Genomic DNA, 27998 nt, shown 5'->3' on the forward strand with positions numbered 1-27998 from the left:
CTCCGTTGTTTTCCCAAGTCTTTCAATACCGTATTCCACTGGGGGGAAAGGTCACGGGCAGACAGCAGTGTATTCACGGAAACCCAGGCACGCGCAGACAGAGGCGGCGGCTCTGGAGCCACGAGGAAAAAACGAGAAGCTTTAAGCACGGAGAGGGAGGAAGGGGGTGTGGGGGCGTGTAATATGAGACACACCGAACTGGGAAATCCTCACTCAATTTGCCAACCCCTGGCACTGCAGGGTAGGGCAGGGCACAGCCGAGCACAGCCAAGCACGAACAGGTCTCATTAACAGGCAGGACGCACACACTGCAGCAAAGGGTGGGAGGAAGGGGAGGGGAGGGGAGAGTAAATGGGGGTGGGGGTGGAGGCCGCGAAGAAGGAGAGCGTAGCTGCCCGAGCGGCCGCCAGCACGTACAAGAAGCAAAACGGCCAGGGCGGCCCTTTTATAGGCTGAGCCCGAAGCCTTGCGCTCCCCCGCCCCTCGCACTGCCTCAGGGCCACGCGCAGGAACCCAGAACGTTACCTGGAGAGCTCGTGCTACATCCGTCCGTTCTCCTCCCGCTCACCCCGCCCCTCCCCTCCCGCGCGCCCTTCTCCTCCCCCCCCACCGGGCTTCCTCCCCTTTCTCTGGATTCTCTTACCTTCTGAAAACGGGCGGAGGCGCCGGGCGCCGTCTCCGCCTCCACTGCAGGATACGAAATGGCGGTCTGAGGAGAAAAAAAAACCGCGAAATGCCGCAGCCTTTGCCAATCCCGCGTAACCGCTAAAACCGACCCAAACGCGGCCGCCCTTCCCCCAACCTCAACCATTCCTGCCCCGCGAGTGACTGATAGGCGACCCCCTCCTCCGCCATCCATGACATCGGCGCTCCACCTCCCCTTCCCTCTCTCCTATCCCGCACCCAGGTGACGGTACCCACAGACCGAGTCATCGATTCCCCCGGGCCCCAGCTGGGGCTGGACCCGGCGCGTGCCCTTCCTCCCCCTCCCTAACAGCTCGATCGGGGGCGGGGGGAAAAACACGTTTTCTTTCTTTTCTGTCCCCCTCCTTCCCACCCTACCCTTTCCTTCCCCTTCCAATGACCCCCATTCCTCCTCTCCTTCTCCCTAACCACACCCCCCTCCGCCTCTCCCTCCCTCTTTTTACACACACACACCCTCCTCCCCCCAGTGGTTGCGTCCGTGACATCATCATCATGGCAACAAGAGCTGCAGCCTGGGACGGAGAAGCCTGTGTGATCCCCGGAGGCGGCGGCAGCAGCAGCAGTAGCAGCGGCAGCGACGAAAGCTTAAGGGCTTCTCTGGTCTTGCCCCCCGCGCGGCGCTCCTGAGGAGGCGGCAGCAGCAGCGCGAACCCCAAGCCCCGGGCCCTGCCGCCGCCGCCGCTCCTGCTCCTCCTCACTGTGTCTGCGAGGGGTGGGGAGACGGGAGAGGAGATAGGGGCCGGCAGGCAGGCGGGGAGGGGGCGCTGCTGCTGCTGCTGGAACTGCTGCTGCTGCTGCTCTGTGTGGCTACTAGAGGGAGAGGTGGTGGCGGCGGCAGCGGCGGCGAACATGTTTTCAATGCGGATAGTGACTGCCGATTACTACATGGCCAGCCCGCTGCAGGGGCTGGATATCTGCCAATCTCCCTTCACCCAGGCACCCGTCAAGAAGGTGCCGGTGGTGCGAGTCTTCGGAGCGACCCCCGCAGGTAAGCGCGACGGGGCAGACAGCGGCGACTGGGGTAGGGGGCACCCACCCAGAGGGATACACATGTACGTTCGCTGTAGCTACCGCCGCCGGTGCCTTCCTTCCCTCCCTCTTTCCCTTCTCTCCTGCATGACAGGGGTCTGTCTGTGCGTTTGCAGCGTGGCTGCGGGGAGGGGGCACCTCCACCCCCAGCTGGCGAGGAGAGGGAGGCGAGAGAAGCAGCCTCCCCGAGTGTTTACACTGCGCCTGGCTGCCGAGAGCTGGATGAGAGCCGCCGCGCTCCCTGCCGCCCCCTCCTCCTCCTTCTCCTTCCCGACTCCTACCTCTCCTCTTTCTCGACACCCCCCTCCCCCTTTAAATGAGAGAACCGCCTTGCCCGGCTAGGATGGTCTTTGTGGGGCCTTCGTGGACCTGTTCGGGGGAAGTCCCCCCCAGCCATCCCCAGTGTTGATCACCTGGTGGGAAGCACCACCATGTCTTGCTTCTTGTCGTCTACTGCCTCTGTCTGGAAATAGCTTTACAACAGGAGGAAGCGGTCATTTCTGTTGTCAAAATGTTACCACCATCACCACTGCCATAGTGCTCCGTATTCCTTTCCTTTAATCTCGGAGATTCAATGGGCAGTACATTGAGGGAGGTGCCCGGGGCCACATAGCTTTCTCATTGAAGTGACCATGTGGCTTTCCTGTGGGAGCTGTGTCTGATTCCTGAAGGGTTTGTTGCATTGACGCCTCAAGAGTCTGGGGACAAGACAGCTCCCCACAGGTGCAGTGCTTTGAGAGAGGCTTGCACCTTTGGAAGGAGGAAATATTTGTTTCTGAAGGAAAAACATACCATGTCATAGATTTAATTCGTTAGGAACCACAATTAAATACACATGTGTAAACGTAGAAAATGCCATGTGCTGGGTGGCAGGATTGCCTTTTAGACTACATCTTTAGAGAAAAAGAGCTGCTTTGAGGCTGTGTTGCAGCAGATGAGGAGGGAGGGGGAAATAGAGTGACCTTAGCTATGTTTTCAAAAGCTCCTGAGGTTCATGGTAATATGATTAGGATGTTGGCTAAACTTGCAAGGTGCTTTTTTAATTACTTTGCTTTTATTCTAACATATTTTGAATTGCCTACATGAAATAATAGTACTGCCCCCTTCCCTCCTCAGAAAGGGATGCCCTTACCTCTAGCTATGCATTTTGTCCCATGGGATTTTGAATTGTATTTCCCACTTGATGCTCCTTGCCCTTTTCACCATTCATCTTATTAGTAGATTCCAGTTCCTGTAGACTACCAAGATAATACCATTTCCCTAAAGACTAAATTTCTTCCTAGTCATTTATCTTTTAGTGCAGATTCTCTTTGTTAAAATTATCTGCGTTCATAGCAGCATTTCGCTACAGTAGTCAGTTGTTGACTTAGTGTTTTGTTTTTTTTAATAGAGATAAAGGGGGTGTTGATACCTTTTGAGATAGAGCATTTGAAAACTGTAGGGTTTTGTTACAAGAGTACTACTTGAAACTTTGAACATATGAGGGGTGGGCAGATAAAGTGCTGGAAAAGATAGGTTTTCTGTCCTTTTTAATCTAAGGGATGCTGTCTTTGTTCATAATTGGAATTTGTGTTATCTTGTTTGTTCTCTCCTCAGGTACAATGAACAGGAGAAATCCTGAAGTTGACATAGCTTTGTACAGTCAGAAGTCAAATGATAAAACAGATGCTAGGCCTCAGGTGTTATTTGTGCTTATTATAACTTTTACATTTTGTTACATTTTTTTCCCTGCAGCTCATTTTAATTGCCCCCTTCCTGTGTTATTGAACATTACTGAGTGAATTTTCATGTTCTGATAGGATGATTCATAAAGTAATTTTAATTTTGTATTTGTCCAAAAATGTATAGTCCAGAGTTTGTCCAAAAGTTGAATTAATAGAAAATTTCAGTGGATGAAAAAGTAAATTATTTTAATAATGAAACTATTATCTATAAAAATGTAGTAATTTATCCTACTTTTAAAGCATAATGAGAGAAATTTTTCCTTCAATAACTAACTTTATCTTCTATTGTGTAGCTTTTTCGCAGCTCCAGACACTCCCCTCCCCCAACTTTTTTTAAACAGGAAATTAATTTGTAAAATTTATTCATTGTTTGTAGACATGCACCCTTTTAATGAGATAAGTATTAGATTTGCAGATGACCTGGAGGTTCAGTGCTAGTGTTGCTACTTACTACTTGTATTACCTTCAGCAAGTCACGTCTTCTCTGGGACTCAGTTTCCTTAGCTGCAACATGAGAGGTGTGAACAAGATGACCAGTCAGTTCTCTTCCAGTTCTGGATCTATGAACATACTAGTGACAAAATTATCTTTAAAAATTGCCTTTTAAAAATGAATCTGGGGTGTAACAGTCTTTTGACCATGTAATAGATTAGTTATAATAAAACCTCAGTGTTGATGGCAGACTTACTGAAATATTTAGTTTATATAATTTTTATTCATGTGAATGATTAAAATTATAATTAATGATCAGCTTATATGATATGCCATATACAAGTATAACATTCAAGCATTAACTGCTGATGTGCTCTTAAACGCTTGATTTAGAAGGGTGGGACCTCCATTGACTTTTAGGATGAGTTCACAGGATCCTAGCTCTAGAGCTGGAAGGGACTTCAGAGGCCAACTGATTAGGAAATTGAGGTTCAGGTAGGATAAATGACTTATTTGCCCAGGGTCATACAGGAATAAGTATCAGAGACAAATCAGTTATTGAACGTTTTCAGAGGAATACATTGTCTTGATGTCTTTTCTTAATGAGGAGTGTTATTTCTGAATGAGCAGATTCTGAATAAATAAATTATGTCACATTATACTGTTGCGTGGAAATGATTTCTAAAATAAATCTAGTTTAGTTTACATTTGTTTGGCTCTGTTTAAATGTGCAGCATGGATAACTTTTTAAAAATTTAGTGTCCTGCATTAAAAAATAGACTCTTCTTATTACTAATAAAATTTGGGTAGTGTATAAAAGTGGTTTACTCAGTGAATCTATTGACTCCTAAAAAAATCATTTTTACGTTCTTGGTTTGAGTGAAAGTATTATTAAAGAGTCTCCTACTCTGGTTTGGTTTTTTTTAACATTGTTTTTTTCCCCTAAGAGCTTTATTTTGTTATCTCACCTGTTCGACATGCATAAAGTACTGCCAATTGCTTCCTTTCCTCCATTAGTGAGAGTAGTTATGGACAATGTTTACAAGTTGGAGCTAGTATTTTTGTATTTTTTTAGTATAGAAGTGTTTGCTCTGGGAATTTAAATAATAAAACGCATGGTGATAGAAAGAGACTTAAATTTGTAGTCTGAGGACTTGGGTTCTAGCCCACAAGCTAGATTGATATGAGCTTCACTTTCCTTATCATGTAAAATGAGGGAGTTGGATTAGGTAATTTCTCAGGTCCCTTCTACCTCCAAAGCTCTTTGAAAAAATATACAATTTTGAAGCCACATGGACTTGGAAAGCTGTCCATTTTCCATTTCCTGACCCTTTTCAGTCATTTGGCTTACTTCAGGCCATGTGAAAACTGACTTCTTAACACCAGGTTAAAAAGAACTATCCCCGTTGTGAAAGGGCTTTGAACTTGAGATGCAAATAAGAGCCAATAGAGGGTGTGAAGTTCACAAAGTAAGGATCTTAAGTACAGTGGATCAAATTGTAAACAGAGGAAGAAGCCCTTTCTTAGGGGAAGTATCTTTCTTCATTCTCTTAAAGTTTGTTGGTTGAAATGGAAAGATTATTGCACATGGAGTCCCATGACCTGGGTTCCAATCCCACCTCTGCTGCGACTTAGAATTCATATGACCTTTACCTCCCTGAGTTTCACTTTCCTCATCAGTAAATTGAAGGTGTTGGACTAGAAAAGGGATCTTTATAGATCCGTTTCCAGCTCTAGGGTCTTTGATCATTATAGTATAATAAAGTATTATTGATTCTATGAACAATGTAAACCAGATTTGATAGAGCTGATTTCATTTCAATTCAACAAACATTTTCAGACTGCCTATTTTGTCTAAGACCACGTTCTGGGGATACAAAGGTTCTGGGGATACAAAGACGAAAACAAAATTCATCTTCCCCTGAGGGAGTTTACGTTCTTACTTTCTGCTAGGGAATACAATGCATATACCATTAAATAAATGCAAAACAGAATAATTAATTTCTAGGGAAAGTATGCTAATGGGGGGGGTAAATAGGAGGGGAGTCCAGGTCAAATAAAAGTCTCCTATACAAGATGACTGACATTTAAGTCATGCTTTGAAGAAAACTAGTAGTTGTGTAAGATGGAGGTGCGGAAAGCATTACAGACTTGAGGAACCACTTAACGGCAGGGAGGTGAAAGATAACATATGTTTGGAAACAGCTAGAAGACTAATTTGACTACATTTGACAGTACATGAAAAAGACTATATGAAATAAAAATGGAAGGGTAGATAAATGGGAGCAAGATTTGGTGGGCTTTAAATGCCAGGCTGAAAATTTTGTATTTTATTCTATAAAAAAATAGGGAGTCATTGAAGATTTTCATCTTGAGGGAAGGGATGTGTGATAATGTGTTTATTTAGGTTTTGTGAATAGCAGTTTGGCAGGAATGTGAAAGATGGATTGAAGAGGGGAGAAAATGGAAGTAGGGAGACCTTTTAAACTGTTGTAGTGGTCTAGACCAGAACTAAAGAAGGCCTGTGTTAGAGTAGAAAGAAGTCACAGTACCATGCGATTGGGTCCATTACTAATTTACATGGTTGGAGAGAAAGGGACAAATGTGAGATGTGGTGAAGATAGAATTTATAAGACTTGACAATACATTTGATGTGGACCTTGAGAGAGAGGGAGAAGAGTAGAGGATATAATCCAAAGTTGCAGTCCCAGAGTTGTACTCAGTTGTTGATAATCAGGAGAATATATCTAAGTAGATAGTTGTCTATCTATGTAGATATATTCTTTTATTCATGTAAGCTAATAGATTTAGAGATATTTTAATCCAACCTCCTTATTTCACAGATGACAAGAGAAAGGCCTAGAGAAGTTAAGTGACTTGCCTAAGGTCACAGAGCAAGTATCAGAATCAGGATTTAAATTAAGTCAATTAACAAATATTTGTTAAGTGCCTACTATCTGTATAAATTCAAAAGTGAAATAACACCTGACCTCAAAGTGCTTGCATTCTATCCGGTGAGACAACACATTCATGTATAAGAATATACAAAATAGCTACAAGGTGATTGGGAGTGGGGTGCCAGCAGTTGGGTGACCAGAAAAGGCTTTATGTAGAAGGTGGTACTTGAGCTGAGTCTTAAAAGAAACTAAAAGTTTTAAGAGAGAAGTGGTTGGGGGGAGGAGGGAAGATAGTATGTAACAGACTAGGAGAACAACCCGCTCAAAGATAGGAAGAAATACCTTCTACTAAGAAAGGTATGAAGGGCCGATTGACAAGATAGTTGGATTATGCAGGGGATTAATATGTATTAAGGGGATTAATATTACAAATAAATGTTAGAGCCAGGTCGTAAAGGGCTTTGAATAACAAATAGAAGAGTTTGTATTTGATCTTAGAGGGGATAGGGAGCCATGAGGGTTTATTGAGTAGGCCTCAACCTGGTCAGATTTGTGCTTCAGCTTAATTGCTTTGGAGTTAAGTTGAAGTTGATTGACATGGAGAGAGTCAGGAAGATCAAATGGAAGGCTATTGCAGTAGTTCAAGCAAGAGGTGATGAAGGCCTAAACTAAGGTGGCAGTTATGTGAATGGAGTCAGATATGAAAGGTTTTGTGAAGGTAGAAATGACAAGACTTTGCAATTTGATTGAATATGTACTGAGAATAAGGAGCTAATATTGACACTCTGGAAGAACTGTGGTGATTTCAGTATTAATAGAGAGGTTTGGAAGAGAGATGCGTTTTTATTGACAAAGATAGTGAATTTTATTTTGGACATAGTGAATTTGAGGTACATATGAAACATTCAGCACCAGTTGTCCACTTGTTCATTCCCATCCATTTCATTACTAGCCCATTAGTGTGCCACTCCAGAGCTGTATGCCCCTTCTGCTGTGGCCTCTGCAGTATTGGCTCCATAATGAACAAACTTCCTTTCATTTTAAACCTCCTCTCTCACCCCTTTCATCTTCTAGCACTCACTGATACCTGTCTCCCTTCAGATAACATGGCATCTTTGGCCATCCTTTCTATTACTGGCTATACATTTTCTCTCAAGCCTTCTGATTCATTGGTGCAGGTACAAGAGTAGGAATAATCAATTTTTGCTCTCCATTGCCATTTCAGACTCTCTCTACCACCTTCACTCAGCAAACTTCTGCTTTAGTTCTTGGCTAGAAATCACTCTGCCCCAACTCCTGCCATCATCATAGGGGTTATCAGGTATATATTAGTGTACTTCCTAATTCTTTAGTCTGTTCAACTCTCATGACCCACTGCTTCACTGTACCTCAGCTACACACCAGGATAGTCAAACTTTTGTCTTGCCATCACCTGAAGTTGTTGTCTTATGTTGAGGAACTCTGATATTCCTTTATCCAGTCATAACCTTTTATTGTTACAACTTTTTGTGCCTTATGACCCCCAAACCCTATTCTTTGTCCTTACCAGGACTTGCAGTTCCTCTAACCCTCAATATTTCGTTAGATCATCCATCACCCCTACTTTACATCCTCTTCCCTTCTCAGTCTTGACCCTTTGGCATGATTGTTCAACTCTGTGTGGTCCTCTCTACTCTCAAAATTGCTTGCACTTCACCCCCCCCCCAGTCTCTAGTCACACCTTGCCAAACCACAACCCTGGATTATCCCCCTATTTATACTTGGATGATGCTGAAGGAAGTCACAAAACTTTGCCAAATGTGCCCATTACAAATTTATGCTATCTAATCTGAACTAGACCTTCATGACACCAAGGCAATACTTCTGATTCCTCCTTAATCAGTTGTATATCCCAGTCACCACAGTGGCTGTTCCATACCTCTTTTTTCCTCAAGCCTCTCCTTGCCCTCTCCTCTGAGGACCTAGCCTCATTCTTCATTGAAAAAAATTGAAGCCATTTGCTGAAATTTCCCTCTTTTCCTCTCATATCCCTCCAACATCATATCCATTTATCTCCTCCCACATCCCTGTCTCTGTTGGAGTGGACTTTCTACTACCCAAAGCCAACCCTTCTTGAATCCTTGATCTCATCTCTTCTAGCTCCAGCAAATTGCTTTCACCATCATCCCTACTCTCTAATCATCAGTCTTAATCTCTATTGGCTCCTACTCTGATTCCTACAAATGCTCCTGTATTTTCCCCTATCCTTACCCCTCACTAGATATTGCCATTTCTGTTAGCTGTCATTCTGCCTTTTTTTAAAAAATTAATTTATTTTGAATTATCAACAATCACTTCCATAAGCTTTTGAGTTTTAAATTTTTCTCCCTCTCCCTCCCTCCCTCCCCAAGACAGCATGCAATCTGATATAGGCTATACATATACATTCCTATTAAACATAATTTCACATTAGTGATGTTGTAGTGATGTTGTAAGTAAGAATTAGAGCCAATAGGAGGAACCACCAGAAAGAGGAAACAAAACACAATAGAAGAAAAAAAAATAGCAAATAGTATGCTTCGATCTGCATTCCAACTCCATAGTTCTCCTTTGTGGGTAGCATTTTCTATCATGAGGCCTTTGGAGATGTCTTAGATCCTCATATTGCTGAGAAGGGTTAAGTCTATCAACATTAGTCATTGCACAACGTGGCTGTTACTGTGTACAAAGTTCTTCTGGTTCTGCTCACTTCACTCGGCATCAGATCATACAAGTCTTTCCAGGTTTTTCTGGTCAGCCTGTTCACCATTTCTTATATCACAATAGTATTCCATTACATTCATATTCCACAATTTGTTCAGCCATTCCCCAATTGATGGGCATCCTCTCAATTTCCAGTTCTTTGCCACCACAAAAAGAGCCTGCTATAAATATTTTTGTACATGTGGGTCCTTTTCCCATTTGTATGATCTCTCTGGGATACAGCCCTAGAAGTGCTATTGCTGGGTCAAAGGGCGTTCTGTCTTTCTTTTCCTCTTCTGAGCCAAACTCCTTGAAAAAGCTGTCTGTACTAGGGGCTGCACTTCTTCTCCTCTTACTTTCTTCTAAACATTCTGGAACCTGGTTTTTGATCTCATCATTCAGCTGAAGCTGCTCTGTCCACAGCTACTGGTGATCTCTAATTGCCATATCTGATGGCCTTTTCTTGGTCCTCATCCTCCTTGAACTCCTGCAGCATTTGATGCTACTGACTATCCTCTCCTCCTGAATATTATCTCATTAATTTTTGTGATTCAACTCTTTCTGGACTCTCTTATCTGTCTGAAAATTCCTTCTCAGTCTCTGTCGGATCTTCCATATCACAACCACTAGCTGTAGATATCCCTCAAGGCTTTGTCCTGGATACTTTATGCTTTCTCTCCACTCTCTCACTTGATGAGTTGATGAGCTTCCATGGGTTCAGTGATCATCTCCATGATAATGCTAGACTTACTGAGTTAGAACATTTCAAACTGGGTGTTTCAGAGGTATCTCAAGCTCAGCATTTCCAAAACATATTTATTCTCTTTCCCCTAAAACCCACAACCTTTTCTGAACTTCCTTATTACTGTCAAGGGTACCACTATTTTCCTAGTCATCTAGGTTCACAACCTCAATACAATCCTAGACTTTGCATTCTTGCTTGCCTCATAAACGCAATCATTTGCCAAGTGTTGTCTTTTCTATCTCCGTGACATCTATCATATGTCATCTCTTCGCCTCTCAAGTTCAAGTACTTATCATCTTTCAGCTGGACTATTGCTGTAGCCTTCTAATTGGTATTCCTGCTACATGCCTCACTCTGCTCCAATCTGTGCTCCATACAACTGCCAAAAAGATTTTACCAAAGGACAGATGTGATGGTGTCTACACCTCCTCTCCTCCTCAATTGTTCTTCTTCCTTTGTTTTCAAAGAGGAACAATGCCATCTTAGGGTTATGTCTTGATTTGCAGGTGAATTGCATTTAAGTGAAGCAGAGTTTCACAAAGTTGTCAGCCTCACTTTCTCTTCTGGAGTATCAAAGCCCAGTGGCAAGACAAAAGTTAGGGTAACTGGTGATATCCTGGGATGCAGTGGATGACATTGGCATCTTAGATGTTTGACCAAGCTCTAAGAGCGCCATAGTGCCTGCTTCAGCTGCCTTCATGGCTGTTGCAACAAATTGTTCTCATTTGCCTGTTCTACTGGGGAGATCTTCTCATGCTTAGGGTAGACATCCCCCTTATTCCGATTTGAGGCCCTTGGGTTAGTCTCAACCTGATTTAGCTGAGATGGCTTTACCAGGGTGTGGCCGCTGAGTATGCTACAGGTTCTTGGAGCCACGGATGGGAATTGAGTGAAGACGGACACCAGAGGTTGATGAACAGCTCTGAAAAGAGTTCAGCAAGTCCTCACTGCAGAAGAGCTAATCCTCTCTGAACACCCCACATACCCTTCCTCAGTTAACTCTGGTGGTCACCTATTAGGATTAAATATAAACTTCTCTTTTAGCATTTAAAACTCCTTACAACCGGACTACTTCCAGTCTTTCTAGTCTTGATGCACATTATTCCCTTCGATGAATTCTACAGTCCAGTCATAGCAGTCTGTTTGTCATGCCTTACACAAGACATTCATCTCCCATTCCCATGCCTTTACATTGGCTGTCCTTTATGTCTGGAATGCTCTCCTTCTTCACCTTTGGGTTGTAGAATCCTGCCTTCTTTCAAGGCTTAGCTCAGATGCCACATTTTTCAGGTGACTTTTCTTGGTTCTTCCCATTGATATTCCTTTCTTCTCTAAAATTACCTTCATTTTACTCTGTATATAGTTTGTATGTACCTATTTATGTGTGTGTTGTTTCCCCCATCGCAATGTAAATTCCTTGAGGATGGGGAGTGTTTTTTTTTTTAAAGTTAATTTATTTATTTTTAGTTTTCAACATTCACTTCCATAAGATTTTGAATTCAGACTTTTCCCCTTCCTTCTCTCTCCTCCCCCCATCCCAAGATGGCATGCAGTTTGATATAGACTCTACATATACATTCATATTGAACCTATTTTCACATTAATCGTGTTGTAAAGAAGAATTAGAACCAATGGGAAAAACTAGAACTCTGAGAAAGAAGAAAAAACACAAAAAAAGAGAGAGCAAATAATATTCTTTGATCTGCTTTCAGACTATAGTTCTTTTTCTAGATGTGGACAGCATTTTTCATTATGAGTTCCTTTTTTTTGGGGGGGGTGAGGCAGTTGAGGTTAAGTGACTTTCCCAAGGTCACACAGCTAGTCAGTGTCAAGTGTCTTGTCTGAGACTAGATTTGAACTCAGGCTGTCCTGACTCCAGGGCTGGTGCTCTATCTGCTGTGCCACCTAGCTGCTCCTCATTATGAGTCTTTTGGAGTTATCTTGAACCCTTGTATTGCTGAAAAGAAATGAGTCTGTCAAAGTTAGTCATTGAATATTGTGGCTGTTACTGTGTACAATGTTCTTCTGGTTCTGTTCACTTCACTCAGTATCAGTTCATATAAGTCTTTCCAGGTTTTTCTGAAGTCTGCCTGCTGATCATTTCTTATAGCACAATAATATTCCATTACATTCATATACCACAACTTGTTCAGCCATTCTCCAGCTGATGGGCTTTTTTTTCTTTCTTTTTCTTTGTATTTCCATATTGACACATAGTAAGTGTTTAATAAATGCTTGTTGATTGATTAAACCATATGGAAATATCTAATAGATAGTTGGTGATTCAGGACTGGATCTCAGGAGACTAGCAGTAGATAGATAGCTCTGAGTCATCTGCATAGAGATGATCACTAAACCTATAGGAACTGATGAAATCACCAATTGAGTGAGTACAGATAGAAGAGAGTCTTTGATCCTGTAATTTCAAATCTACCCCTTTCCAGTGTACAATATATAAATATGTGTGTCTGTATCTAAATACATATGTGTATGTATACATATGTATACACATATATGATGTCTTTTTTTGGTAAAGTTATTTAATAGAGGAAACTACTAGAATAGTTCATTTCAAATAAAAGCTGCTAGCTGAGTACTCACCTTAGGTGCAGGGGGAATTTCAGAATAGGAAATATTTCAGTCAGTAGTCTCAATAAATTTTATGAAGTGTTTCTTTTGGGAGAAAGTAAGAAACTGTTATATTTATGACTATAAAAATCCTTTATAATTAAACAACTCTTTAATACCTTTTTAGTTGAATCATTTTAAAGAATTTTAAAAAAAAGATTATATAGGACATTTGATGTAATTGGAGAAAAGGACTTTCGAGAGTACTGAAGAGATTTAATGGTTATCACACAAATAAAATAGTCTATTCAAATATTTGAAGCTTTGATTAGCAGATATTCACTTTTTTGGCATTACATGTGAACATTATTTTAGTAAAACCAGAGTCAGTAAAAGAGAATCAAACATTAATGACATACTTTGTAATCAGTGGGGCACACTTACATATTAGTACTGTGGGACTCATAGTTATAATGCGACAAGTTTTGGACTCATCAAGACATTCTTAATTTCTCTTTGAGGGGCAAGTACAAGATATGCTATAAGTGATTTTTGAACCTGAAGTAGTTAGAGGAAGAATAGGTCAGAGATTCAGCAAAAAGGAGTGTAGGGCTTGTAACATAAGATGAATATCTTTCCAAAAGGTTGACATAGGATTCAGATATGTCTCAAATAAAAATCAGTAAGTATTGATCACAGTAAGTATGAATCACTTGCTTGGTATGAGGCCTTGTGCTAGGCACTGGGGCTGTTCATAGCACAAAGAATTAAATGATCCCTACTTGCAATGAGTTTACGTTCTGATGTGACAAACAAGTACAAATTATACCTATATATACATATATGTGTGTGTGTGTAAGAACATATATGCACACATATAGCGTAAATATGAAGTTTACATGCATAAAAATAGTTAAATACAAGTACCATGGAAGGGAAGGTACTAGCAATTGGGGAGATCAGGAAAGGCTTCACGTAGAGGATGGTGTCTGGCCTGCATCTTAAAGGAAGAGGACTCTGTGAGGTGGAGATAGGGAGAAATTGCATTCTAGGCATGGGACATGACCAGTGCAAAGACACAATAAAGAGAAGTAAAGTGTCCTATTTGGCTGGATTGCAGCATGCCAGAGAGAGTAATATCCAGTGAAGTTGGAAAGGTAGATTGGGACTAGATTCTGTAGGACTTTAAAAGCTAAACAGAAGCATTTCTGTTTTATCCTAGAGGCAACAAGAAGCTCTGGGGTTGGCTGAATTAGGAAGTCACATGGTTAGATCTTCACTTAAGGAAAATTATTTTGGCAGCATTGTGTAAAATAGGCCACAGTGGCAATAGACTCGAGGAGGGAGACCAATTCGAAAATTGTGACAGTTTGAGTGAGAGGTGAGGGTTTGAACAGAGAGGTTAGCCTGTATGAGTGGAGGCATTGGAAGGATGCTATTAAGGTAAAAATGATAAGTCTTGGCAACTGATTGTATTCTTGGGGTAAGGGGAGAGTAACGAGTACAGGCTAATGTTGATATTGATGAACCTGAGACACTGGAAATATGGTGGTGTCTTCTGCAGAAATAGAGAAGTGGCAGTGACACAGCCAGAACAAATTACAGTGCTGTAGTTATAACACAACAGCATTTCCAGTGCCTCACCTATCACTATGCTGTGATATTGTTATTATTTTTTGATACCAGTGCATACCCATCAATGTTGAAACAAAAAAAGAGAGAAAACATTTTTATTACAATTTTTAGTTCAGGGCCAAGATTGGAATTTTTCTGAAAAAGAAGAAATACCCACAACCACTATTATCAAACACTGAATAGCTTTGGAAATAAACTTTTGTTCTAGATTTGATGTTTTTTAATGAATCTAACCTAAAATTGTAAGACAAAACAACACTTTTATGTGAAACTTAAACTGTGGGAAGTAAATTCAACCACAAATAATGTTACTTGAATCATAAGTAACGTCAAGCTTTTTTATACACTTCTCATGCTGTCAAAGTTAGAAAAAGAAACAGGCTCTCCATTCCCATACGTCTACAGTGGATATATTTTCTGAGCTCAGACTACAGTTCCAGCAGCATTTTTGGGAACTCATTGCAAGTGCAAAATAAATTTCCATATTTTCAAATCCATTTAACTGTGCAGTTGAGGAGCTCCTAACTTTCACCTGGAAGTGATTACTCTACAATGTAATGACATGCTTAGAGACAAACATCAAGAGAAGAATCCAAAAGAATTCTATAAATGCCTTTTAAGTAATGCATATGTTCAATTAAAATAATGTTCTTGGATTGTTATCAGTATTTGGCAGTACCTGTCTCTATGAAAAGACATTTTCAAAGATGAAATTTGTAAAATCCAGTTGCAGACCAGATTAACAGATAAATAATTTGCTATCAGTTTTCATGATATGTAACACTAATTTTGAACCTTAGTTAGACAAATGTTATTCCTTTCCAAAGATTTCCATTCTTCTCATTGGTTGACCTGTGTTACAGAAAATTGTTCTTTACTGCTATGACGACTACTACTACTACTACTACAGAGCAAATTATGAACAGTGAGGTTTGGATTCAGTCAAAGGGCCACACTTGAAGATCTGGAGGGTCACACGCAGCATTGAGACCACAGGTTCCCCACTCCTGAATTCTAGTCCAATGTCCTTATTATACAGATGAAGGAACCATCTTCCAGAGAGGTTACTTTTTCTTGCTCAGAGTCAACAGCCATATAGTGGCAGAGTCTAGATTAGAACCCAGGCCTTTTGATTCTAATTTTCTTTCTACTACACTACTTAAACAACTTGAAAAAAGTTTGAGAGTGAACTAAATCTCTTTAAATTACTAAGGGACTAAACTCTGGGTCATAAAGAATGATTAAAAGATTAGTTTGGAGGACTATAGGAGAAATTATTTTATTATGGATAATGACCATATAAAGACAGAAGAGGCAAAAATGAGCTGAAGCTACAGTAAGAGAGATTTTGGTTGCATATGAATAAGAACTTTGTGACAGATGTTTCTGGTGCTTGTGTAATTTTAGAGCTTTTAATGTATAACTGGTTTTTCACCCCTAACTAAAGGCATTAGAGTTAATTACATGGCATTTCAAGATACTCTAAATGTAAGGTTAATATTCACTTTAAATTTTACTGTCAGTATGATTTGAACTTAATCAATTAAGACTTATGAATGGAAAGTGAAGCGGGTTTATTTATGTTTTGGAGATTATTCCTAATATCCTTAGCTCTTTTAAAGAAGGGCTTTGACGGTATAAACTGTGTGTACCCTTGGACCCAGCAGTACTACCACTAGGTCTGTATCCCAAAGAGATAGTAAAAACAGTGTGTATGTGTGTGGGGGGCTATTTGTACAAAAATATTTATAGCAACTTTTTGTATTGGCTAAGAATTGGAAAATGAGGGGATGCACATCAATTGGGGAATGCAAACAACTTGTAGTAATAGAATATTATTGTGCTATAATAAATGACAAGCAGGATACTCTCAGAAAAATCTGGAAAGACTTGCATGAACTGATAGGGTGCAGTGAGCAGAACCAGTAGAAAAATATTGCACATCATAACAGCAATAATGTATGATGAATTGTGAATGGCTTAGCAGTTCTCAGCAATATAGTTATCTAGGACAATCCCAAAGGACTCATGAAAAATGCCATCCACCTTCAGAGAAAAAACTGATGGTGTCTAAATACAAACTGAAGCATACTATTTTTCCCTTCCTCCCTCCCTCCTTCTCTTCCCTCTCTTCTTCCTTCCCTTCCTTCTTTGTTTTGTTCAAGTTCTCTTACATAAAATGACTAATGTGGAAATGTTTTACATGATTGCACATGTATAATCTATATTGGATTGCTTACCATCTCAGAGAAGGAGAGAGGGAAGGATAGAATTAGGAACTTAAAACTAAAAAAAAAAAAGTTGAGAAAGAAAGGCTTCAAAATTTGATCAAGTAAAGTTCTTTTTCTAGATTGTCATTTGAGTACTTCACTACCTTCTTAGCTGAGAATAATACAGAAATAAAAGGTGATGGGCTTGAATAGGAGGTAAATATAACTATTAAACTTGGGATATCATCTTTGGCACTAGTGATAATTGGTAATTTCCAATTAAGATGTCCGTTGTGGGAATCTATAAGCTTTTTATTAACGTGTATTTGAATAAAATATTACCATATATTTGAAAGGGAATCTTTCTGAAAACAAAACTTGGAATATACATAAAAGCAGCCACATTTAATCAATTAGCCCATGTACATCAACCCTATTTAACTAGCCCTTTTCAGTTATTCCAAGTTTTCCAAATGTCCTCTGATTCTTTTTAGTTTCCTTGTTGTTTAGGTAGTCCAAGAAAGTCTTGTCCTTCTTTAAGTGATGTAGCTTATCACGTATTTAGTTTAGTCAAGGAACCAAATGTAGTAAGCCAAATTAAAATGGGCATGTATATACAAATAGAATATATCAGAAATGGGTAGTCATTGACATAGTAACTCCATTTAGTTCTACTTTGTTTTTATGATGCCTGCTTTGGAAAAATTCAGAATTTATTCAGAGTTGGTTTTCTTTGAGGGTATTTATGTAATTTTGTTTGAGCCCCCAACTACTGTTTATTGGATGACTTAGAAATGATTTAAATTTTAAAGACAATTGTTGCAAAAATGTCACTCTAATGTATAATTCCTTATAAGGTATTTTATAGGTTTTTTTTATAGCATTCCTCTTATCCTATTCACCAAAAGAAACGTAAAGGCTTGGCTTATAGAAATGCTTCACATACATTTATAGTTTAAATAAGTTAAATATTTATATTTTGTTTGAAGAGATGGAGTTGAATAGTTAACAGGAAGTGTAGGCTAAATACATCTGCATGTTTTCAAAAGAAACCTGGAAGTTTAATTTTTATCAAATTACTTGTTTTCAAACTATGCAGTAATATATCTGAGAATATTTTTTCTCAACATCGTTCTTTTCGATTTGAAATAAACTGTGAAGTGTTCATTATTTTTGACCTCATAAAATTTAAATACATTCTTTTGCATTGAAATTAACAAACCACACAGTAGATGGAAACTTTGCAAATTTCAGATATGCCTCCTGCCTTCATAGTGACCATCTATATATAGTTTTAGTTGTGAGGTCTTGTACCTTCAGGTGATTACATTTCTACCTGGTTTGTTTGTTAATGACTTTTAGTAAGTGCTATCTATTAAAGCTTGAGCTATGTGAACTGCATTTTTAAGATTACTCTTTCCTATGAACACATGTCCACATCAGTTAATCATGTTATCGCTGTCACTATGATTTGTATACTTAGACTAAGGATTAAATATCATTGAGAACTATATTACACATTCCATCCAACTTTGAGCTGACTTTAAGAAAAAGCTAAAATTCATTATAGGAAAATATTTATAATTTTTCATGTCATATCTGTCTTGTGACCAAAATTTGGTATTATAGATTAAAAAATGTAGGCCTTCATTTAAGGAAAAAAAAACTTTAAAAGCAGTATGTAATGTATCAACAGTCTGCTACAAATCATATAGAGGTTACATAGTAGGATACATTTGTTCCCTTCCTGGTTTTTTTGTTTTGTTATAGGCTTTGGGTAGTTTAGTACTGTGTACCTCATATAATTCTCTGAGGCCTTTTGTCATTAAGCATCATTGACATTACCAAAAGTGAACCAAAGTGGCACAGTTCAGCCATTGGAATCTCAGTCGGTCCTCTCAGCTATCTTATCACTCATCATTTCTTATATATTCTTGAATTGATAACTTAATCCTGCTGAAAGGAGTGTAATTCTCTGTTATATGTAGTAGTTTGGTTGTTGGAGCTTTAAAGAAAAAGTATGTTATATAGTTTTTTAGAGGAAATAGTAGATTTTGTTTAGGGGTGAAAGACTGAAGTGTTTATGATTATGTTCTTGTGTACATTTGTGGTCATAAGTTTTGAAAATGGAAGACTATTTGGAGAACAGCACTGATACTTGTTTCTTCCATCAAGATGTTTTGAATATAATTTTGCATAGTATCATTGCTATAACTATTCTTTAACACTTTAAGCATACAGAATTAAAAATTGGTAGAATTCTTTTTTGTCTAATTTTCATTTTGTCTCATTTAATTTATATATTGTCTTTGTATGCTTATGTTTACACATCCTTTTTGTGCTTGTGTCAGATGATATGCTTATGTAAAAGTTAAGACGCATTTAGGCTATTGTGCCTGGTTAATTGAAGTTTTACTGTTGGTGATGAATTAATATATTATGTGTGTGTGTGTGTGTGTGTGTGTGTGTGTGTGTGTGGTTTTTTTGGTGGAGGCAGTTGGGGTTAAGTGACTTGCCCAGAGTCACACAGCTAGTGAGTGTTATATGTCTGAGGCTGAATTTGAACTCAGGTCCTCCTGATTCCAGAGCCAGCATTCTGTCCACTGCGTCACTTAGCTGCCCCTCATTACATTTTTTACAGGTTCTTAATCTTTTTTATTAATTTATTTTGATTTATCAACAATCACTTCCATAAGCTTTTGAGTTTTAAATTTTTCTCCCCCTCTCTCCCCTTCCTCTTCCTCAGGATGGCTTGCGATCTGATACAGGCTATACGTATATATGTAATAAAATTTTTAAGGAGGTCCAGAGAGGTCAAGTGATTGTAACACCCAAGGTTACATATATAGTATGTGGCAGAGCCAGAGTTGGAACCTAAGCTCTCTGAGTACAAATCTAGTGCTCTTTCAATAATGTTACAAAGTGTCTCTGAAAGTACTTCAATCTGTGGGAAATACCGTATAAGATTGTGTTCCTATGTGGTATAAATATAGGATAAAGATTTAAATGTTAGGCTTGAGGAGAAAAGGTCATTGTTTAACTCATATTGGGAGGACACACTTTTTAGAACTATATGTAATTTTTTGAATTAAAAAAAACCAAACCTTAATTTCTTTTTCTTTTCTCCAGGTTTTATGTTCAGTTTAAGACCAGACTTCTGTTTTAGGCAAAATCAGGAAGTAGGGCTATTGGAATGCTATTTCTAGATGATTAGAATCTGCTTTGAAATAGGTGGAAAGAACAGTTTAGTTCCTTAGAGTAACATATTAGTAAGTTATTTCAAATCTTGCATACTTTTAACATATGACAAGATATATAGTTAATTTGTAAGTAAATAGGTAACCTATTAGTAGTGTTTATAATCATTTGTTCTTTCATGATCTTTCCATTGGTAATGGAAAAGGAAAAATATGTGCTTTCTTGATATGAAGCCTGACATCATTAACTATTATAATACAGTGGAACCAACAATGAACTAGAACTCTGGAGACCTGGGTTTGAGACAATTCAGCCACTAACGAGCAGGGTGAGTGTAGCCAAGTCAATTTAGCTCTCTGGACCTTAGCTTCTTCATCTGTAAGGTAAGGGATTGGACCAGGGATAAGGATAGGTACTGGATCTGGAATTTTGTTGGTATAGTAAAATTCTAGCAGTGCAGGTAACCTTTCCTGCAACTTATAGCTATAGAGTTACTTAGAACATGTGTTAGACACCAGTCCACAGCACTGCAAGAGTGCCGCCCAAACCAATTAAGAGGTAATTGGGAAATATTTAGCAAAATAAATAAAAAATGTGATAGGTGGTTTATTGGACCCCTATTTTATTCCAATCAGTATTAATCAGTTTGATATGATTCCATAGGAATAGTGATTATAAGTTCTGATAGTAGGTCTCAGAGCTTTAAACTGCAGATTATAAGTTCACTTGCTTAATCATAGGAAGCTAACTAGAGGACCTCCACCCTTGCTTTTCCTTGTCATGGTGACCAAGGCCAGTGTGACAGAGGTGACTCAATTATGTGGAAAGTCCCCTACATTTTTTTGTTGGCCCCTCCTTCCCCATCTCTTGTCATTTCACTATTACCCAACATGGGAAGAAGACCATGAGCATGTAGCCAGTGAGTGACCCTGGTTGCCAGACTGCGGCCTTCCCTTCTACCAGTGCCTGTTGGCCCATGTAGATGTTTTGACATCCGCTTATTAGCCCACCCCCATAAGCTTGCTCATTGGCTTGGTAGGGCCTCCTAAAAGGTGAAGATAGGTCTGTTAAGGTCTGCTCACTAGCCTGTTTGTCAACCAGTGGGATTCTATATTTTTGGTCTGCTTCACTTGTATTGAACAGGTATCAAGTACTATAAAAATAAGGCCCTGGAGGAATTGAGTATCTCACATTGTGAGGAAGATCTGAGATCCACTTAATTAAAAGGGACCATGGAGCCTTTCATAAAGTGCTATTGGCCCAGAGCTCTGCCTCAGTGGTTTTTCTCACAGATTTGACAATTTTGAAAATTCACAATAAAATACAATAAAATAGAGCTAACATTACATTTGAAAACTAAGTCAATATGCAGCCCCAGGGATCTTTATACATGAACTAGTGGCCCTTGTTTTTGTTTGAGTTTGACACCACTGGCTTAGAACCTTGAGAGGTAAAGTGATTTACCAAGGATCATATTTGCCAGTATGTGTCAGAGATAGTAACAGATTTTCCTGACCCTAAAGCCTGGATATCTACCTCCTGTGCCATGTAGCCTTTTCACAGGTCCCTTCTATCCCAAACATTCTAAGTCTGTGTTTTATATTAGCTCTTTGTTTAGAACCACAGTATTGTCATGCCAATTTAGAACCCCTCCTTACAAAGTAACCAAAACCATAATTTTGGTTACTGACTTCATTCTCTGAATGGTATATATAAGGAAATAACTTTTTTATAATTAAATTTCATTTTTTTCAATTATGAATATTTATTTTCTTTCTTCCTCATAATTTCTCTTAGTCCCCATTTAGAAAGAAAAAAAGAAAATAAAACATTTTAAACAAACATGCATACTCAATCAAAACAGATTTCTTGTGTCTACCTCAGAAGGTTGTTGTAAGAAAAATATTTAGTTAACCTTAAAGTTCTACTTAAATATGCTTTCAAAAATAAAGCAATAGCTCTTAAAAAAAACCCAATAGGTTCCTAAGTTGTCCATGTCCTTCCCAAATGTGTGACTCTTTCAGCATAATGAGTCTATTACCTCTCTGTCAGGTGGTAGGTAGCATTTTTCATCATTGGTCCTGTAGAATTGTATTTGAGCAATACATTGATCAGAGTTCTTTAGTCTTTGAAAGTTATTGTATTTTAAAACATTGTCATTATTGCATAAATTATTCTCTTGATTCTTTTCCCTTCACAGTATCAGTTCATATAAGCCTTCCCAGGTTTGTCTGAAACTGTCCCTTTAGTCACCTTTTTATGACACAATAGTATTTCATTATAGTCACGTAACAGATTTTGTTCAGCTGTTCTCCAGCTGATGGGCATCCTCTTAGTTACCAGTTCTTTGCCACCATAGAAGGAACTGCTATAATTTTTTTTAAAATATGGGTCCTTTCCCTTTTTTTTTTTTTGTTCTCTTTGAGAAATGTCTGGTAATGATATGGCTGGGTAAGAGATTATGCACAATGTAATGACTTTTTTTTTTTGGACATAGTTTACAAATTGCTTTTCAGAATGACTGTGACAATTCACAGCTCTATCAACAGTGTACTAATGTGCTTGTTTTCCTGTAGCTTCTCCAACATATGCCATTTTCCCTTTTTTGTGTGTGTGTGTCAGCTTCATCAATCTGATGGGTGTGAGGTAGAACCTCAGAATTACTTTAATTTACATTGCTTTAATTATTAATGATTTGGATCATTTTCTGATAGGTTAAATTTCTTCCCTTGAAAACTGCCTATTCATTTTCTTTGACTATTTATCATTTGGGGAATGGCTCCTATTTAAAAAAAAATTGAGTCAATTCTTTATATATAGTGGAAATGAGACTTGTATAAGGAAAACTAACTATAAAGATATTTTTCCCTAATTCACTGTTTCCCTTCTAATCTCAGCAGCATTGGTTTTATTTGTCCTAACACAAACTTTTTTACCTTAATGTAATCAAAATTGTCTATTTTATCTTTTGTGATTCTCTTTTTCCTTTGGTTGTGAACATAGCAAAATAATTTATCTGAGTTCTTAAATATGACACAGCATTTTCGGATCTTGCCAACACCCATTATTTGTTGGTGGCAATGACGACAAGTTTATTTGGACGCGAAGGATAATTTTTTAAAGGCTTTTTTGGAGATGTTTCATCAAAATTACATAGTAATTCTGATTCATTAGTCAAAGTGTCACCATTTTACAGTTACCTACACTTGTTTCCTGCCTTAGCTATCATTGCTGATACCACAAAGTAAACAGCAATTAAAACAAGACTGCAATTCTAATGATCCATCAGTTTTGCCTAAACAACGCTTCATCCTACATACTGGTTTGTTCTGTTATGAATGAATGAATAAATTAAAAACATTTACTAAGTGCATACTATGTGTCAGGCATTGTGCTAAGTGCTGAGGATACAAAAACAAGCAAGCAAAATAGTCTCTGTGCTCAAGTAAGTTGCATTTTAATAGGGAAAGATAGAACCTAAAAGGGAGCTTAGGTTGAAAAATGGGGGATTGTGACAATGGGAGGGTTGAAAATATCTAGAAAGTGGCATGGTGGTGTGGTTCCATGCAAGATAAGGTAAAAACTTACCTATTACAGAACAACCCAGGGACAGAGTGCAATTTCCAGTGGGACAAAGAGGAGAACCAGAGTGAGGGTATCATAGTTTAGAAATGCCTGGGAAGTTGCTTGGTATTATGTTCATAGAGTCCTATAATAGAACAAAACCAATTTATCTTAATTTGTGATGAAAAATTAATAATATGTTGGCTAGTCTCACTAGCAGCAGTGTTTGGAAAGCAATTGGAAAATGTGGAAATACCTTCCAAGATGATGTATTTATTAAACACAGTTTGGGGCTGTAGATTTTATTTTTAAAATTTACTTTTATCTCTCAATTAATTTATTGAGTTACTGAGTATATATGTGCTCGCTGCCCAGCCATCTGCAGATTTAGGTATGCTCTGTGTCCAGTGAAAGTTTGCCACAGAAGAATAATGTTACCTTTCTAAGTAAATCTGTGATACATAAATGTTGAATGTCATGGTTACCATATTTGGCTGGTGCCTCCTAAATGCCTGGCATGTAGTAGGCACTTTATAAATGCTTATTCCCTTCCCCTTCCCTAAAAGTTTTAGTGATCAGAACTTTATTTTTTCACAACTCCAATGTATGAGCTTTGAGTGGAGAACTGTGTTAATGAGGAAATGCACTTTTCTCAGTGGGTGTAGTGAGTCAGAATCTCTTTATAGCATCCATCACTGCAGTAGATGTGATGATTAGATCATTGGGATGTACTAGCATGTATAATTCATAATATTCAACTTAATAATCATTAAGTGGCCATTGTGTGTTGAGCTTTGGGACTACAGAAACAAAACAAAGAAGTGGTCTCTGTCCTCACCAAAATAACAATACTATATTCCTATTCTGATATTAGATGAGAGTCAAGATTGAGAAGTTCTTTATAGGCTAGAACATTGATACAAATCTAATAAGATGAAATTTTAATAAACTTGTTCACAAGTACAAGATGAAAATATCTGGGGGCGGCTAGGTGGCACAGTGGATAAAGCACCGGCCCTGAAGTCAGGAGGACTTGAGTTCAAATCCGGCCTCAGACCAAACACTTGATACTTACTAGCTGTGTGACCTTGGGCGAGTCACTTAACCCCAGTTGCCTTAAAAAAAATCTGGAGTTTTAGTGGATTACAGTCAATATGAGTTGGCAATATGGTACAGCAGCTCAGAAGGTTAATGTGATCTTAGTCTATGTTAAAAGAGACAAAGCATCTAGTAATATCAAACTTGTAGTACCATTAATAGTGTCTTTACCTAGTTTGACTGCATCTGAAGTATTTATTATATTCAGTTCTGGGAACTGCATATTAGGATTAGACATTGTTAAACTGGAGAGTGTTCAAAGAAGGATAAGTAGGAGAGTAAATGCCCTTGAGTACATGTCATATGAAGATCAGTTGGGGGAAAATCATAGATTTAGAGCTTGAGGGGACCAGGGACCTTATAGATCATATAGTACAAACTCTTTATTTTACAGATGAGGAACTGAAATCCTGAGAGGGTTAATAGTTTTCCCATGGTCACACAAGTAAGTAGTGAGTAGTAGAGCTGGAATTCAAACCCAGGTCTTCTGACTTCAAATCCCACATTCTTTTCACTGTATCAGGGAGGATGTGATTGTTGTCTTCAAATATTTTTAGAAGAAAGATGATGCTTGCTATAAAATACAAAACTAGGGGTAGTTAGTTTAAATTGCAAAGGGGCAAATTTAGACTTTGGGTAAGGAATGCCTTCCTAACAATAACAGCTATTCAGAAGTGGAAAATACTGCCTTTGAAAATGTAAATGGTTTCCTTTCAGTGTTCTTAAGCAAAGGCAAGATGACAACTTGTCAGTTATGTGGTAGAGAAGATCCTTTTTCAGTAGTAGATTATATTAGGTCTCCTCTGAAGGCCCTTCCAAATCTAAAATTCTGTGCTGGAGTACTTATTATTAGAAGTACTTCATAATTACTTCATATGAACACAATTTTAAATTTTTTTCTATTCTAATATTCTAACGCAATTCTAAAATTCTAAATTTTTTTCTCTTATTGTTTTGTTAGTATAGATATAAACGGTGTCAACTATGTTAATATTTTTGTTTATAAATATATATTTTATTCTCAAATATTTTGTTACTGGAGTTAGAAACCATAAGGACATATTCCAATATATCTGAAAAGCTTGTAATACAAAAACACCATGAAATATTTAAAATATCAAATTGCTGAAAAACTTTAAAACATGCATTTGAGAGTCTTGTAACAGAAGGAAAGAAAGAAGTTAAGGTGGGGAGAAGGTAGGATATTGGGGTATTAACTCCCATGAGTTCATTTGTCGTATGTATGTAGATGATTCTCAGATCTGTAAATATCCATCTCTAGTCTTTCTCATGAGCTAGTCATGCCTTTTGGGGCTCCTTTAGCAAGCCGTTGCCTTGTTTTTCATGATTTTCTTGCATCACTCTCATTTCTCTTCCCAGTTTTTCCTCTGCTTCTCTTATTTGCTTCTCAAAATCTTTTTTGAGCTCTTCTATGGCCTAGGACTAATTCGTATTTTTCTTGGAGGCTTTGGATGTAGGAGCTTTGACTTTGTTGTCTTCTGGTTGTATGTTTTGATCTTTTGTCACCAAAGAAAGATTCTATGGTCTGACTTTTTTTGTGCTGTTTGCTCATGTTCCCAGCCAATTACTCAACTTTTAAGCTCTTTGTTAAGGTAGGGGATCTGCTTCCAGTATGGAGAATGTACTGTCCCAAGCTTTAGGGGTTTTGTGCAGCTGTTTTCAGAGATACTTCTAGGGACCTATAAATTTTTGTTCTTCTAAGGTAGTATGATCAAAGGCAAGGTGTTTACTCCTTTCTTGGCCTGTGCTCTGGCCTATGAGTTACCACAAGCACTCTTTGCTGCTTTGGAACCGTGAGGAGGGTTTCCTCTACATCACCGCCACAAGCTCTACCACGCCAGCACTCCTCCTTGCCCCAGGACCACCACTTAGGACTGCGACTCAAATCCAAGCACAGGCAAAGCAAGAGAATCCTACCTCAGCACCAGCAAAGAGATCCCTGCAGATTCCCTCTAATCAGCCACTTGATCCCTACTCAGTCTGGGGGCCCAGGACTCCGGAAGCAGCTGCTGCCCCAGGGCTGCACAGGGACTGGGGCTGAACCAAGCTCCTCTCTCTCATCAGTTCAGCTCCTCTGTCATCAAGGTCCGACAGACCTTTCCTACTGACCTTCTAAGTTGTCTTTGGCGCTTGTAGGTTGAGAAATTTAGAAACCACCACAGCTCCCCTTGATTCAGTACCCGGAGGCCTGCTCCAGCTTCACTGAGGCCTGGTGTTTACCTGTGAGGCCTGCGTGGCCCATGCTGAACTGTGCTCCTCTCCCACCTCCCTGTAATAGACCTTTCCAACCAACCATCCGGGTTGTCTTGGGCTGGAAATTTGTTTCACTATGTCTTTTTGTGGGTTCTGCCACCCTAGAATTTGGTTAGAGCCATTTTTTAACAGGTATTTGGAGGGGTTTGGGGGAGAGCTCAAGCTAGTCACTAGTTAGTTTTACTCTTCCATCTTGGCTCAGCCCCTCAGTCATGCCTTTTTAACTGCCTGTTGATCATCTTGAACTGGATTTCTCACAGGCTTCTTAAAGATGACATGTCTCCAAAACAGAACTCTTTATTTTTGCTCTATACCCTGCTAAACTTGTATTACTACCAAAGACACTACTATTCAGTTACCCAGGCCCATAATCTTAGTATCGTCCTTGACTCCTACATTGAACTTATCGCTTATCTTAATTGTTTGTACAGTCACAACATCTTTTATATACATCCTCTTCTTCCCATTCACACAGTTGTTGCCTTGGTGCTTTTTCAGGCCCTTATAACATTTTACCTTTTCTACTGCCTTTTAACTAATCTCCTGGGTTTCAAGTCTTTCCCTACACTAAAACTATCTTCCAATCAGCAGCTAAGATGATTTTTCTAAAGTGTAGGTCCAACTGTCAATCCTCTGTTTAGTGAACTCTTAACAGCTCTCTATGAGACCCTTCCCCCCTCAAAAAAAAAAAGCCAGCTCTTCATAACCTGGTTCCTTTCGATCTTAAGTTTTCTTTATGTTGTTCTTCTCTCTGCATGCTTTACTATCCAGCTACACACATTCCATCTTTACAGGCCAACATATCCCATCCCCCATCTCCAAGCCTTTTTTGTGCCTGAAAAGTTCTGCCCCCTCACCTCCATTTCTTAGTTTCCCTGGGCTCTTTCAGTGCTTACTTAGCTCAAAGCCCATCTTTTACAAGACACCATTCTCCCTGCTCCCACCAGCTAAGGCATTAGTTCTTACACATTAACTTTATCTGCTTCTATATATCTTGTATGCACCTAATTATTTGCCTGCTATCTTTTTATTAGAATGTAAACTCCTTGAGAGCAGAGACTGTTTTTGTCTTCCTTTGTATATTCCATGCTTAATGCCGGCACATTGTAAGCACTGATAAATATTTGTTGGCTGACTGATGTTCCTTTCCTGTAGGGAAACTTGGGGGAAGTTCTGAAGTTCAGAATGAACATAGACA

General features: G+C 39.0%; 2 protein-coding genes across 2 annotated transcripts in view; one reads left to right on the top strand and one right to left on the bottom strand.

Annotated features, from left to right (window-relative positions):
* LOC110222883 (uncharacterized) overlaps positions 1–1556 on the bottom strand; it is a 64254-nt gene extending 62698 nt beyond the window's left edge. Inside the window, exons 1-2 of the mRNA XM_078155578.1 lie at positions 1159–1556; positions 644–709 (exon numbers count right to left, since the gene is read on the bottom strand). Of these exons, the coding sequence (XP_078011704.1) occupies positions 644–709; positions 1159–1556 (464 nt within the window). The remainder of the gene's footprint in view (positions 1–643; positions 710–1158) is intronic.
* Positions 1391–27998, top strand: part of REV3L (REV3 like, DNA directed polymerase zeta catalytic subunit) — a 253112-nt gene continuing 226504 nt past the window's right edge. The window contains 1 exon segment of the mRNA XM_021008089.2: positions 1391–1693. Within this exon segment, the coding sequence (XP_020863748.1) occupies positions 1555–1693 (139 nt within the window). The 5' untranslated portion in view covers positions 1391–1554.

The sequence above is a fragment of the Phascolarctos cinereus genome, unplaced genomic scaffold, assembly GCF_003287225.1.
Source record: "Phascolarctos cinereus isolate Bilbo 61053 unplaced genomic scaffold, phaCin_HiC Scaffold_5;HRSCAF=322, whole genome shotgun sequence".
Classification (NCBI taxonomy): Eukaryota; Metazoa; Chordata; class Mammalia; order Diprotodontia; family Phascolarctidae; genus Phascolarctos; species Phascolarctos cinereus.